Source organism: Corythoichthys intestinalis, chromosome 20 (genome assembly GCF_030265065.1).
Source record: "Corythoichthys intestinalis isolate RoL2023-P3 chromosome 20, ASM3026506v1, whole genome shotgun sequence".
Taxonomy (NCBI): Eukaryota; Metazoa; Chordata; class Actinopteri; order Syngnathiformes; family Syngnathidae; genus Corythoichthys; species Corythoichthys intestinalis.
This window is the reverse complement of record NC_080414.1, coordinates 1,809,311-1,825,594: the sequence shown is the minus strand read 5'-3', so window position 1 is coordinate 1,825,594 and position 16,284 is coordinate 1,809,311. Positions and strand designations below refer to the sequence as shown.

At 38.4% G+C, this 16,284-nt stretch overlaps 1 protein-coding gene across 1 annotated transcript; it reads left to right on the top strand.

The window, feature by feature from the left end:
* The first annotated feature begins 1,371 nt into the window (after positions 1-1,371).
* Positions 1,372-15,650, top strand: si:ch211-161h7.5 (uncharacterized). Its single transcript, XM_057824910.1, has 8 exons — positions 1,372-1,508; positions 2,024-2,138; positions 2,210-2,354; positions 2,436-2,549; positions 9,036-9,180; positions 9,257-9,405; positions 9,477-9,616; positions 13,059-15,650. The coding sequence occupies exons 2-8, from the start codon at positions 2,039-2,041 to the stop codon at positions 13,208-13,210; spliced, it is 945 nt and encodes a 314-aa protein (XP_057680893.1). The 5' UTR covers positions 1,372-1,508; positions 2,024-2,038; the 3' UTR covers positions 13,211-15,650.
* Positions 15,651-16,284: the final 634 nt, after the last annotated feature.

The window sequence follows — 16,284 nt, the reverse complement described above, 5'->3', positions numbered from 1 at the left end:
GTCTCTCTCTCTCTCTCTCTCTCTCTCTCTCTCTCTCTCTCTCTCTCTCTCTCTCTCTCTCTCTCTCTCTCTCTCTCTCTCTCTCTCTCTCTCTCTCTCCACCAAGAGTGGAGAGTAATAGGGGGCAACAATTTCAAAATAAGTGAAATAAACTTTTTTTTCACCTCTTCAGGAGCTGTGCTGGTTGGTTGGTATACTCGTAGTACAAGTGTACACACAAGAGTATACATGCTTGTATTATAAGTACACATACTTGTATTACAAGTAGGGTTAGGGTTAGCAGAAGTACACGCACATGAAGCACAAGTACACGCAAGTACACGTACTTGTAGTACAAGCACACTCAAGTACATGTACTTGCAGTACAAGCACTTGGAAGTAAACGTACTTATAGAACAAGCACACTCAAGTACATGTGCTTGCAGTCCAAGCACACTTAAGTACAAGTACTAGTTGTACAAGTACACTAAAGTACACGTACTTGCAGCACAAGTACTTGCAAGTACATGTACTTGGAAGTACACATACTTGTAGTACAACTACTTGCAAGTACACGTACTAGTTGTACAAGTACACTAAGGTACACGTACTTGCAGCACGAGTACTTGCAAGTACACGTACTTGCAAGTACACATACTTGTAGTACAACTACTTGGAAATACACATAAGTACACATTCTTGTAGTACAACTACTTGCAAGTACACATACTAGTTGTACAAGTACACTAAAGTAAGCATGAGTACTTGCAAGTACACGTACTTGGAAGGACACATACATGTAGTACAACTACTTGCAAGTAAACATACTTATAATACAAGCACACTCAAGTACATGCACTTGCAGTACAAGCACACTCAAGTACATGCACTTGCAGTACAAGCACTTGCAAGTACACATACTTGTAGTACAAGCACTTGGAAGTAAACATACTTATAGTACAAACACACTCAAATAGTAGTCAAAAATCATGTTTCTTTAATGTCTAATGAAACATTTCATGAATTATTGAAGTGCAAATATTACATATTGATACTTTAAACTGTTGTTTAGATGTACCATAGCAGAAGTTTAGGGTGAAACACAATGCCACTGGAGATGCAATTATTACACTTTCTTTAACTTCTATATATTTTTTTTCAGTTCTCAATATCACTGTGCTTGTCTGCTATATGATATCATTTACTGGAATTGCTGATCCATACACCCGCCGATTTGTAAAAAGGAAAATCTTGGAAAAATGAACAAGAGGTGCCACCGTATATAATGACGGCAGATAAATAGGGAGGTGTGCTGTGTTTGTCAACTCTTTTTATGAGTGCGTTGCTGGAATGTGTACGAGATAACACATGCACATGCACATGACTACTTTGAGGTGCACGTGACTCTTGCCGCGGTCGTAAATGTGGTCGTTGCATAACAAATAAAAATCCATAAAAATGGACCTGTTATTGACGCCGCCACTTTGTCATCATCCCTGCACCCGACCTCAAGGTGTGGACAGCGAAAGGTATGCTTTGTTTGAACGGATACATTTTGTGTCTCATTTTTAAAAATAATTTTCAATATGAGCTTAGTGCGGCGTTTTTGTCTTGCGCAATTTCTTCACCACTTGAAACCAAGAGCGGCCATTCCATACCAATGGCTGCGTCTTATTTGTTTATATAAGAGATGACATTTAGTTGCTAATGTGACATATTTAAATGACTATCTTTGCTAATTTCTCCCATTGATTTTTTTCACAATGTTTCAAAATGCATGCATGGTACGAAAAATATAATAATTACCTTGAATCCTCGAAAAAATCACTCCTGAGACAATCCTTCCTGTTTGTGTGCGGTACAGCTTTCGTATTTTTTCAACAGTAATCCGGCATTAGATCGCTGCGTGCGTGAATAGCTCCTCTTGATGTGGCCGGACCCCTACTTGAATTTGATGCATAGTGCATGACCGATCTGACCCGTCAATACATTATGAAGTCCATGAATCGATTATAAAAACTATACTATTTGAATTCATTTTCAGAAGAAGTCACCCAAGATGGCGAAACACAATGCCGGACGCCTTGTTGCCATATTGCTGTCTGTTGTGCTTTATGGCATCAGTTTGGTGTTCAATGGTCTTGCTGCTTTGGGAATAGGTAAGCAAAGGTGCTACTCTACTGTTTGTGGGCGACATTTGCGTGGAATGAACGCTTTACAATCCATACAGGCCCCTTCAGTACCTCTACAGGTAACGTGTCCGACGTATTTGTGACGGAGATTACCCCATCGGGATGGACCTTCAGCATCTGGAGCGTCATTTACGTGTGGTTGACACTCATGATGATCTACATTCTGGCTAACATTTGCAGAAGGTATCCAGCTTTTAGTTATCTTTTTTATTTGTTTATAGTACATCATGAAGCTGATTCTTTGTCATTTTATCTTCCTTTCAGAAATGTTTATGGCTACGTCTACTGTAGTCCAGCAGTTTTGCCCTATGGATTCTTCATTTGTTGGTGTCTCAATATGTGCTTCAATATTGGCTGGTTGCTAGTCTGGGACAAAACGTAAGATATATAAAATATACTGTACAATTCAAGTAAGTTGTTGAAACCACAATTAGTAATATTACGCAATACAAATTGTTCGTCGTTATGTAGCAGTTATGCAAGTTGCAGTGCTCATCTATTGTTAGAGCTTCACATTTTGATCTTGCTTAGAAGCTACACCTCCCTTAGTTACGGTTGCCAAGTGTTGCGTTTCCGACGGCACAATCCATTGCAGGCAGACTTATGCCGGAGTGTTTGAAGTGATTTTATTTGGAGTAATGCCCTCCAGAATGACGCAAAATGCTTTACGACATGTAGCGAAACAGTGTTGTTTTTGGCAGCCCTTTTAATTTTCGTCTTAGTCTTTTGGACAATAATACCCAGTGGCGGACTTGGCAATTTTGGGGCCTGAAGCGAACATATCCAGGGGCCCTCTTCATGGGTCAGGGGTTAAAAAGGTGAGAAGGGCGTGGAGGAAATATGTTCCGGTACACTAGGACTGTCCGAAACGACAAATTTTCTCCTGATTAGTCAGCCGACTAGTTTTAGGATTAGTCGACTAATAATTTTCTTTTTTTTTTTTTTTTTTACTAATTTAGCAATTAAATTTTTGTTGACGCTTATTAATTCACACAACCATTTTGGAACACTTAAATTCTTTATTAAAGTACAAATAATCATGTAAATAACAATAATTAATCACAAATAAACAATGAGGTTAAATGCTGATAGCATTTACTCGTGCAAAAGAATGGAAAGTAAACAGATTCAGAACGCTGACTTTGCCTTTCCAACATTATTCAAAACAATTTTTAAAAATAAATTCTAGCATCATTATTATAGTATACTACTATATACAGTATATAATGGTAAAGATGTCCCGATCGAACGGGATGCCGATCGATCAGGTCCGATCACATCATTTTCAAAGTATCGGAATCGGGAAAAATTATCGGACATGCCTTTTTTTAATATATATATTTTTTAGTTAAATCGTTTTCTAATTGTATTTAACGTTACAGACAAAATGTCTTACACTCATCCAGAGTCTTTCGTTTTGGCCTAAAGTAGGGCTATCAAATTTATCGCGTTAACGGCAGTAATTATTTTTTTTTTTTATTAATCACGTTAAAATATTTAACGCAATTAACGCATGCGCTGCACGACCCACTCACGCATTGTCGCGTTCAATATGTAATGGCGCCGATTTACCTCTATATAGAGCTTAAAGGCAGCATAAAATGAGTAGAGTGAATTTTGGCAGTCTTTGGAGCAATTTTTTAATTGATTAAAGCCTTAAATTCCCTCTCTCAACAATTAGAAATGTCGTGGGAAAGCAATGTGGGGAAGAAAAGTAGTAGTTGATCTTTTTCTTTACACCCTATGTTATTTCCCAACGCAGAGAAGATATATCAATTGGTGCCACAACGCACAGTCATGGATGCACTTCCCATCATGCATTTGGGCAGAACAGTTAAATGGCTACATTATCATTTACTGAAAGCTCAACAAATACACTAGATGGCAATATTTAGTCACAATATACAAAGTCACATTTATCCTTTAAGAATTACAAGTCTTCCTATCCGTGGATCCCTCTCACAGAAAGAATGTTAATAATGTAAATGCCCTCTTGAGGATTTATTGTCATAATAAATAAATACAGTACTTATGTACTGTATGTTGAATGTATATATATTCGTCCGAGTTTTATTCGTTTTTTTCTTAATGCATTGCCAAAATGTATATGATCGGGAAAAATTATCGGGACTGATTGGAATTGAATCGGGAGCAAAAAAAAAGCAATCGGATCGGGAAATATCGGGATCGGCAGATACTCAAACTAAAACGATCGGGATCAGATCGGGAGCAAAAAAACATGATCGGAACAACCCTATATAATAGTAGTATAATAATTATAATAATAAGTCATTGCCAATCATATTTGTCATAAAGAGTGTCATTTGAAACCTATTCTTGGTGTAGAATCTGTATTCTGTAGTATTTACTCAACATATTATGATATTAATTCGGAGGTATGTGGGATTAACTCCAGAAATCGTTATTTATATGACGAACATGACGTGCTTTTATTTTGAAATGTTCACCGGAGGTACGTTCGCTAAACCGCTAACCAAAAGCCTAATACACTCCGTGAAAAAAAATTCTTCGTCATTGCTTGTGGTGTCACTAATAGGTTAAATTTTTTTTCCGTTAGCAAATGCTGTTAACCAGCTGTTGAGTGTTTTTGTATGATTGATTGGAACTGTACCGCATTGTTTCGCCACAGGGTGTGCTGTCGTGTATTTTATATTCGGTGTGAAGAAGAAGAAGAAAGTTAAAAGAGGCATTAGCGGCCTGTTCTCAACTTCTCCTTCACTGCACTTGGGCTCTCATGGAGAGCACGTTCGCTCATGTGTTCGAAATAAACGATAGCCGACTTGCAAAGTAGCAAGTGAGCTGTAAAAATAGGGAGCTTAGTGGCGTGAAAAACGCGGGAGAGCTAAGTGAAGCTAACGAACAGTTAAGCGGAGCTAAGCGATGTTAAACGGAGCTAAGCGATGCTAAACGGCGCTAAATGAAGCTAAGCGAATGATACTCAGTCCGTCGTCGTGGAACAGTCCATTGTAGTGCATGTGTGTGGGGGAGAGATAATATAAATGCAGCATTCTAATGGCTTTCTTTTTTGTTTTGTTATTTGTTTGTTTGGTATGCTGACATAATTATACATGACGAATAGTCGGGGGTGCTGCTGACTCCGGTGGCCCAAGCCCTTGCTCGTTGGGGCAACGGCAGCTGGTTGGGGGCCCCCTACAAGTTGGGGGCCTAAGGCGATCGCCTACTTTGCCTGAATAGTAGATCCGCCTATGATAATACCTATAAGTCTTAGTCGTAATTTGGTCAGATCAAAATGTGTTTGTCTTCATCTGTTTTTTGTTGATTAAAAATCGTGACTAACTTCTTGTAGTTTTAGTCGACGTTTACGAAATGTGTTTTTGTCTGTAAAAAAATTTCACTCTGAAAATAAATGTTCCAACCATTTTGTCAGACGAGCCCATATTGTAGCAAGAAAACACTACATTACAGAGTAGACGAACTGTATGTAAAAAAAAAAAAGTTGTCTAAGAGGATGCTTGCCATTAGCATGATCCTCGTGGTAACCCAAGGGCGTAGGTTTGCATAGGGACGGTGGGGACATAACACTACCAACTTTTTAGAATGCTGAAATTATCCCCACCAACTTTTAAGCAACCTTATTTGCATTATGACTTCAGTTACATAGGTCATTTAGATTGTCTTCCTATATGTTGTGAGGATAGAATTGATCCGACCATTATTAAGTGAATTACAGTATTTTCATTATGTTCAGACTTACATTGACCCCTTTTCACTTGCTGAATGTGCCAGTCCATTTTTTTCCCCTCACACGCACGTTTGATTGGTTCATGACTTGAACCACCCCCAGACACGCATTCACAGCCCGACAGAAATACAACATGCCGCCTCCCCCGCCCGTTCGAAGACGAGGGATATTAGAATGTAGAATATAGAAGTAATGTAAAAAGACGTCAATATTGTGGAGGTGGGGAACACACCACTAATTTTGCATCTGCTACAGTGCTTAAAGTCAATTTTACTCAGATTTCTTGACATATGAAAAACAGCTAGCTGAAAATAAGACTAACAGACTTATTTTAAGCAAAAAGTTTGTATATTTAATCTTAAAAGAAAAACTTGTTTGTCAGAAATGTTCTTAATCCATGGATATTGTTCAAAACATTATTTGAAAGCATTTTTTTCTTGATTTAGGTGAAAAATGACCAACGTTTGGATGTATGGGCTTAATAAAGACAAATACCGTAGTAATATTTACTTAAAGTAAGTGGAACAATCTGACGCATTAATCCCTTAACTAGCCTTTAACACTGAAAACAAGATGGGAGAAAATTATTTGACTAAATTTAACAAAAAATATCAGATTAAGACGTTATAAATTTGCAGTGTGAAAGTTAGTAGAGGTCAATACAGATTTATTTTGCATTAATCATTTAGCCTATTAATTAATTCGGTTCATATTGGTGAGAAGTGTAGCCCTGACCCCCGCTCACCAAATATATTTGGTCTTATTATTGTCCCGTCCCCAGCAAAAAGTATACATGCAGGTTATGCTGTTATATCGTCCCTAACAATATTGAGACCAAACCTAACGCGACTGCTATGCTAACACTGTGTGTGATGATCACTCAGCACAGACCTTTAAAAGCTAAAGCAACATTTTCAACAACAATTTTCTCCGGCCAAGATAAAAAAAAAACAAATCTTACCGTGTGTCCAAGCCTGCATGGAGACTGGGAACAGGGCGCAGCACGTCACATGAGTGACATGACCAAACACTGCTACAATGCATGCTAACTACATACACTGTAAGAAAACATCACACATTGTGAGCACATGACGGAAACTATTGCACATTTTCGTCTCACTGACACTCGCCTCGTTATGTTTTAGTCACCCAAAACACGTTTTTGGCTCGTTATCGTCTTGTCATGGAAAAAAAGCATTGTTTTTTGTTATCGTCATCATTGACGAAAACAACACTGCAGCAGAGGGTTACAATGGTATAAAAAAGTATCTGAACCTTCCGGAATTTCTCACATTTCTGCATAAAACCACCATCAAATGTGATCTGATCTTTGTCAAAATCACATACTGTAAATGAAAATACAGTGTCTGCTTTAACTAAAACCACCAAAAACTTTATAGGTTTTCATATTTTAATGAGGATAGTATACAAACAATGACAGAAGGGGGAAATATAAGTAATTGAACCCTCTGCCTAAGAAGACTTAAAGAGCAATTGAAATGTTTGGTAAAAATTTTAAGTCAGGTGTGGACCCAATCACTGATGAGTGGTTTAAAGCTGCCCTGCCCACTATAAAACACACACCTGGTAAGATATGTCTTGATGAGAAGCATTGTCCGATGTGCATCATGGCTCGGTCAGCTGTCTGAAGACCTGCGATCAAGGATTGTTGATTTGTATAAAGCTGGGAAAGGATACAAAACCATCTCTAAAAGTCTGGATGTTCATCAATGGACAGGCAGAGAAGTTGTCTACAAATGGAGAGAGTTTGGTACTGTTGCTTTGCTCCCAAAGAGTGACAGTCCACTAAAGATGACACCAGGAGTTCAGCGTAGGATACTCAGAGAGGTAAAAAAAAAAAAAGAACCCTAGAGTGTCTGCTAAAGACTTACAGAAATCACTACCACACCAAGAATGGTGTTCATGGGAGGACTCCAGGGAGAAAGCCACGACTGTCTAAAAAAACATTGTTGCTCGTTTAATGTTCGCAAAAAGGCACTAGGACACTCCACAGAAGTTTTGGCAAAATATTTTGTGGACTGATGAAACCCAAGTTGAATTGTTTGGGACTAACACACAACGTCATGTGTGGAGGAAAAATGGAACAGCTCGCCAGTAACTACACCTCATCCCCACTTAACCATGGTGGAGGGAGCATCGTGATTTGGGGCTGTTTTGCTGCCTCACGGCCTGGACAACTTGCAGTCATAAATGGAAGAATGAATTCAAACGTTTTGTGGAAAACCTGTGGTCGTCTGTCAGACAGTTGAAGCTAAAAAGAGGATGGATGCTGCAATAAGACAATGATCCAAAACACAGAAGTAAATCAACTTCAGAATGGTTTCAGAAGAACAAAATACACATTCTGGAGTGGCCAAGTCAAAGTCCAGACTTGAACCCCATTGAGATGCTGTGGCATGACCTAAAGACAGCGATTCATGCCAGACATCTGACTGAACTAGTTTCGTAGAGAAGAATGGGCCAAGATTAGTCCTGATCGATGCGCCAGACTGATCTCCAGCTACATAAAGTGTGTGGTTGGTTATTGCTGCCAAAGATGGGGCCACAAAATATTAAATGTGATGCTTCACTTACTTTTTTTTCCCTCTTCTGTCATTGTTTGCATACTTTCCTCATTCAAATATGAAAAAATATAATTGTTTGGGTGGTTTTAGTTAAAGCAGACAATTTTTTTTCATCTGTGTGATTTTGACAAAGATCAGATCACATTTGATGGTGAGTTTATGTAGAAATGTGAGAAATTTCAAAAGGTTCAGATGCTTTTTCATACCATTGTATACTGAAAATTGTAGCTTGCAGTTGCAAGCTATTGAGGCAAATGCCCACAAGTTCGATCATTTTATTTTATGGTGTACTTGTACTTTTAGTCCATTTTTTGGATGACTTTCACTTGTATTGACTCACATTATTTTGAAGTAACGCACCGCCACATCGAGTACAAATTTTGCCTACTCTACTCACCTTCTGCTTAAGAGTCAAAAGTTATACCAGTACCTCCAAAGATATTTGAACCCTATTGATAAGACAGGTTCAACTCATATGCGACTCAAGGCAGATGAGCAAATAAACATTTGTTTTGCTTCAATGTGTGTGTTGTTTTTCTCTACATATTCCCAAAGGTGGATGATTTCTGCGCTCGTTTTCCTAATTCTGGTTGCCAGCACAAACTATGGTATGGTATTTTTCATCTGCCATGGTCTTCACGTTTACGGCGCCTGGCTCAATAAATACCACAAGGTGGACCTATGGCTCATTCGCATTGTGGTTAGTAGAGCTTACATTACTTCCATTCTAGAAATGAACGAGTGACAACACAAGCAAATTTTGGTGACGACTGCAGGTTCAGAACGGTGTGATGATCTACACAACATGGACAACCATTGCCACGCTCATCAACTTGACCATTGTGCTGACTTACGAAGCCAACCTTTCCGCAACAGATGCGGCCACCGTGTCCTATTGTATGTTAGCAGTCGTGCTTCTTCTTTGGTAAGCCTGATATATATAAGGTTGTTTAGAGGATTCTCCCCGTTCTTAAAAAATACACTTCTTTCTGAAAGGTTTTTCCTGCAAAACGTAGTACTGGACAAGCACGTGCGCTACATCCTCATTGACTACCCGGTTGTGATCTGGGCGCTGTCAGGAAACTTTGATAAAAACTACAATGCTGAATCGCCCAGCCGTAGCGGCATCTTCATTGGTAAGACAATGCACGTACAGGTAGTCCCCGGGTTTTGAACGAGTTCCGTACCTGCACGATGTAACCCGAATTTCAGCGTGAATCGGAATGACACTTTTAAGTGCCCCTAAAGACCTCCTAAATCTCATAATAACTGTTCAAAAAAAAATGAACAACTCCTAGAAAAAAAGTATGGAATCACCAGTCTCGGACGAGTGCTAACAAACTCAGATAAAAAGCTTGGAAAAAAATAATGAATTAGTTCAAAAGTGCAACTCTTTACCATTAATAAACACTAAAAGAAATGAATAAAAAACATTGTGGTGGTCAGTAAATGTTACTTTTATAGAGCAAGTGCAGGGAAATCAATATAGAATTTTTTTTTTCCTGAAGAACAAAAATATGGAATCACTCCATTTTGAGTAGAAAATACTGACACACCCAGTCAATTTCCTTTCATTAATTGGGCACCTTCCTCAGATTAGATCTGCTTGTTAGTCAGCAGTTAAAAACAGTGCTGTTATCACGCCTTGGAGGGCTGCTGGACCATATGGATTCACAAGAATCATGGCTCCAACAAGAGAGATGTCTCTTGAGACCAAGGAGAGGATGATCAACTTCTTGAAGAAGGTAACGCTACACGTATGGTTGCCAAAGATGTAGGCTGTTCACAGTCAGCTATATCAAAAATCTGGACCAAGTACAAACAGCGTGACAAGGTTGTTAAAGTTAAGCGTACTAGTAGACAGAGGAAGACATTCAAACCACATGACAAACAATTCAAGGCCATATGTCTTGAAAACAGAAGATGTACAACAAGACAAATGAAGAAGAAATAGGAGGAAGCTGGAGTCAGGGTATGTGACAGAACTGTGTAAAATCGCCTAAAGGAAATGGGATTTTCATACAGGAAAGCTAAAAGGAAACCATTATTGACACTTAAACAGAAAAGAACAAGATTGCAATGGGCTAAGAAGAGGCTATCATGGACTGTGAATGACTGAATGAAGGTTATTTTCAATGGTGAGTCAAGAATCTGCATTGGACAAGGTGATGATGCGGGAACTTTGGTTTGGTGCCGTTCCAGTGAGATTTACAAAGATGACCGCCCGAAAAAAAAAACATCCAAATTCCCTCAGTCCTTGATGATATGGGGCTGCAAGTCAGGCAAAGGAACTGGGGAGATGGTTTTGGTTAAATCTTCAATAAATGCACAAGTTTACATTGAAATTTTAGACAGCTTTCTTATCCCTTCAACTGAAAATATGTTTGTCATTTTCCAAGATGATAATGCATCATGCCACATAGCTAAAACTGTTAAAGCATTCCTTGGAGAAAGACTCATCCAGTCAATGTCATGGCCTGCAAATAGCCCAGATTTCAATCCTATTGAATACCTGTGGTGGAAATTGAAAAAAAAAAGGTCCACAGCAAGGCTCCGACCTGCAAGGATGATCTGGCATCTGCAATCAAAGACAGTTGGCACCAAATTGATAAAGACCGATGTCAAAGACTGGTAGATGGCTACAAAAAGTGCCTCACTGTGGGTAACACGAGCTCAGTGGTTCTTAACCTGGGTTCGATCAAACCCCAGGGGTTCAATGAATAAGTCTAAGGCAGGGGTGTCCAAACTTTTTGCAAAGGGGGCCAGATCTGGTGTGGTAAAAATGTGGGGGGACGACCTTGGCTGACGTCCTTTACGTAGAACAATATATTTAAGCAAATTTTAGCAAGCCATTCAGTGTGTCACTTTAGCTTTATTATAGGGCTGCAGCTATCGAATATTTTAGTAGTCGATTAATCGGTGGACTGGTTTGTTCGAATAATCGAGTAATCGGATAAGGAACATGAAAAAACACCTGAGCTGAGCCTCAAACGATATCATTTTTTAAAAATGAGGATCTGTGTACAACAACGGAACAATTGACTAACTTGGATAGAAAAAGTCTGCTAGCTTAAATGCTATTAAATGTTAAAGTTTTTTTTTTTTTTTACAAGTGGTGCAGACACATATTCCCATAAAAAATTGCTAAATATACCTACAAACTAAATTAAGAATGCATTAAAAAAACATTCGCTCAAACAAAAACTTAGCTTAGGTTGGTCTTAAAAAGGAGCAGTTGGATTCAGACAGGTGAAAAGAGGCAGACCAGGGGGCATTGTATCCACCCTCATCAGTAAAATTAAATTCAAACACTTTTAAAATCAACCATTACAATGTCACTTCAATTAAACGTATACTCGAAGCAACAAAATTTAGTTAATTTTTTTCCTAATCGAATACCGAGTTAATCGATTAGTCGTTGCAGCTTCAATTTCTCGCTACGTATCTACCCTGTAATCTTGTCGTACATGTCAGCGTGTCTTGTTCGGTAATATCGCCTCATATTGAACTCTTTAAAAACAGCGACTGTCTCTTTGCAAATGAGGCAGACACAGTCGTTGCGTATTTTAGTGACGAAATAGTCCAGTTTCCACCTATCCTTGAAGCTCCAGCCGTTGCAGTCAACTTTTTTTGTTGTTGTTGATTGTCGCCATTTTAGAAAATCGGGAGTAAAGGGTCACATGTGGTAATGTTGCTTAGAGTGCTGCTCCCTTTTAGTGGGTAAATGAGGAGCAGTATTTAGTGTGTAAGCTACTTCATATGCTTGTAGCAGTACTGCTGACCAATTTATTAAGTCTGCGTGCGGGCCAGACGTTATTGATTTTATGACAGAGGCTGGGGGCCACATTTGGCCCCCGGGCCGGACTTTGGACATGTCTGGTCTAAGGGGTTCGGTAAAGGTAAAGAAACGCAGAGCCCTATTTTCGTACGCTGATTACATCCAGGCAAAGTGGCTTTTTAAACCAGGTTTTAGACTGGTTAGCTACCAATTTACAGGCTTAATCCATTTCTTTTAACTGCTGGTTCTCGCTGTGATGGGAGGAGGAACTGGTTTGCTCAGTGGAAGGTTGACTCGTACTTGCTATGAGGGAATACAACAGACCAAGAGGCAGTGTGGTCTCAAATTTTGATCCGTTTCCGAAGGATGCTGTCAAAATGAGAAGAATTTTGAATGAGAATTGACTAAATTATTAGCTTGCTAGCTTAGATATATCGGTTTTTGAATTTGGAAAATTATCTAATGACGAAGGGTTCGGTGAATCTACATCTAAAACTTGTGGGGTTCGGTACCTTTAGCAAGGTTAAGAACCATTGCACTAGCTATTGGGTGGTAGGGTGTCCTAACTTTTTCCTCAGTTAGAATATGCACTTTTGTTGATAAATTTCATTTAATAAGTAAAAAAATGTCAATTTTTGTTGTTGACCTGCAATTAAATCACTCTACTTTCCAGGAACAACAAAAACAAGATCAGACATTGATATGTGAACATTCCTTAATAAAAAACTGAATATTTAATGGGGTGTCCTAATGTTTTCACATGACTGTAGATGAACAATTCTTTTTTTCCCTGTACTTAGTGGTTCTGCTCGCTGCGTCGTCGTTGCTGTACGTCGTCCGCCTTGTCCTGGTCTTTTGGCGCCACTACAAGCAGCCGCTATACAGAGGGATCAGCCCGGACACTATGGAGCCATTGGAGATGGCCAAGAAGCAGAAAATGGTACTCAGATGAAGACTGATGTCTCATGTTTGTATCACTTCATTTATCCTCTTGGTGTGTTTTGCTTTTATATATACACACTAATAGTCTCATATGTACTTTGACATGCAGTAAAGTGTTAATAATTTATACAAGGTGCCATATTACTATCTCAACTTTATCTGTGAGTGTCCCTGAATGATCTCTGAACCTAAAAACAACACACAAAACGGACCTCACCCGCAGCTACAGTTGATCACGTGTGTCAAATGAGTTTTTTTTGTGCTTGTATATTTATTAGGAAGTAAAGTATGTCCAAATGATGCACTTACTGCTGTGACCATAGAAAGTCATTTCTAATCGCTCATGGTCATCAAATGTTTAAAATATGATTCTACGACAAACTAAATTGTTAAATGAATTGAGAGGATTATATAGCTAATTTACTCTCAAATATTAGGAGAGACAGCGAGAACCAAAAGTGGTATTTGGTATGTGGCAAAATTGATTTTGCCATGTGGAATTTTTTTTGCCATGTGACGAAACTGATTTTGCCATGGGGCATCTTTTTTTTGGTATGTGGCAAAATGGATTTCGGTATGTGGCTTTGGGGTCTTTTTTTTTGGGTGTACGGCATTTTTGCATGCCATTCACGGCTGTGCACGTCCAAATTTTCCATTCATTTTAAATGGCAGAAAACGTGTGGCTGTGATTTTGACTGTACACTCACCATTACAGCGGATTGACATTCAACTGGCAACTAAGTAAGGCTATACCATTGACAGCTATGAAAGTCCAAATTTTCCATTCATATTAAATGGCAGTAAAAAATTGGGCTAGTGATTTTTAGACCATACGCTTACCATTATAGCGAACTGACATTCAACTGGACCGCACAGCCAATGGCATAGCCTGACTTGAAGTTGAATGTCAATGCGCTGTGATGTAAAGTAATGTATATGGTCAAAAATCACAGCCGCACATGTTTTTCTTCCATTTAAAAAGCAATGGAAAAGTTGGACGTGCATGGCCGTCAATGGCATAGATGTGCATGGCCAGCAAAAATGCCATATACCCAAAGAAAATGCCACATACAAAAAAAAAAAATGCCACAAAGCAAAATCTATTTGCCACACGGCAAACCCCATTTTGCCACATACAATTTTTTTTTTTTTTAAATGCCACATGTCAAAATCCATCTTGCCACATGGCAAAAATAAAAGCCACATGGCAAAAATTGATTTTCCCACGTGGCAACAAATGCCACATGGCAAAGAACAATTTTCCCACATGGCAAAAAAATGCCACATGGCAAAAATCCATTTTGTCACATGGCAAAAAAATTACCTGTGACGTAAAGTGTATGGTCAAAAATCACAGCCGCACATGTTTTTCTGCCATTCAAAAAGAATGGGAAAATTTGGATGTGCATAGCCGTCAATGGCATGGACGTGAATGGCCTGCAAAAATGCATATACCCAAAGAAAATACCACATACCAAAAAAAAAATGCCACATGACAAAAAAATGCCACTTGGCAAAATCACTTTTGCCACATGGCAAAAAAATGACACATTGCAAAATCCATTTTCCCACATGGCAAAAAAAATGCCACATGGCAAAAATCAACTTTGCCACATGGGAAAAAATGCCACATGGCAAAATCAATTTTGCCACATCGGAAAAAGGCTAAATCAATTTTGCCACATGGCAAAAATTGATTTTCCCACATGGCAAAAATCCATTTTGCCACATGGCATACACAGCCGCACATGTTTTTTCTGCCATTTAAAATGAATGGAAAATTTGGACATGCATGGCCGTCAATGGCATGGATGCGCATGGCCTGCAAAAATGCATTTAGCCAAAGATAATGCCACATACCAAAAAAAAAAAAAAAAAAAAAAAAAAGCCACATGGCAAAAAAATGCCACATGGCAAAATCAATTTTGCCACATGGCAAAAAATGGCACATTGCATAATCCATTTTCCAACATAGCAAAAAAAATGCCACATGGCAAAAATCCATTTTCCCAAATGGCATAAAAAATGCCACATGGCAAAATCCATTTTCCCACATGGGAAAAAAATGCCACATGTTAAAATTCATTTTGCCACATGGCAAAAAATGCCACATTGCAGAATCCATTTTCCCACATGGCAAAAAAATGCCACATGGCAACATCAGTTTTGCCACATACCAAATACCGCCTATCGTTCTCGGCCCTGCTGAATATTAGACAGCACATCATTTAGGAAGAAGTCAATTTTCAAGCGATAGCTAATTTCCTTGAGTGGGGGGCTCATCTCAATGTTCCCTTTTATCAAGCCTTTGGTACGTACAGTTGCAAGAACAACGAGTATGTGAATCATTTAGATTTCTGCATGAATTCCATTCGATTCTTGAGCTAATAAAAGCAACTGTCTTTTGCAGCAAAATGTGTTTTCCATGATCACAAAATGCAAACATGAACACGAAGAAAGAAAAATAAATTGTGAAAAGGGATTTCCTAACTGCTTGAGTCTCTGTCTTAAAGCATTCATCTGAACCAGGGGTCTGCAACGTGTGCGCATGCGGTTCAGTTTGAAAAAAAAAAATATATATAAATACAGTACTTGTACTTGATTGAAATATATTGTGATTAGGACTGTCAAACGATTAAAATTTTTAATCGAGTTAATCACAGCTTAAAAATTAATTAATAGTAACTAATCGCAATTCAAACCATCTATAAAATATGCCATATTTTCCTGTAAATTATTGTTGGAATGGAAAGATAAAACACAAGATGGATATATACATTCAACATACGGTACATAGGTACTGTATTTATTATAACAATAAATCAGCAAGATGACATTAACATTAACATTCTGTTAAAGGGATCCATGGATAGAAAGACTTGTAGTTCTTAAAAGATAAATGTGAGTACAAGTTATAGATATTTTATTTTAAAACCCCTTTTAATGTTTTCGTTTTCATAAAATCTGTAAAATTTTCAATCAAAAAATAAACTAGTAGCTCGCCATTTTTTATGTCAATAATTACGCAATTCTCATGGTGCTTAAACCCATAAAATCAGTCGCACCAAAGCGCCAGCAGAGGGA

Bases quoted from the DNA above. Each gene is read 5' to 3' on its own strand.
- si:ch211-161h7.5 (XM_057824910.1), top strand. From the start codon at position 2,039: ATGGCGAAACACAATGCCGGACGCCTTGTTGCCATATTGCTGTCTGTT. The intron at 2,139-2,209 runs GTAAGCAAAGGT...CAATCCATACAG, and splicing joins TCTTGCTGCTTTGGGAATAG to GCCCCTTCAGTACCTCTACA. The intron at 9,617-13,058 runs GTAAGACAATGC...CCCTGTACTTAG, and splicing joins CCGTAGCGGCATCTTCATTG to TGGTTCTGCTCGCTGCGTCG.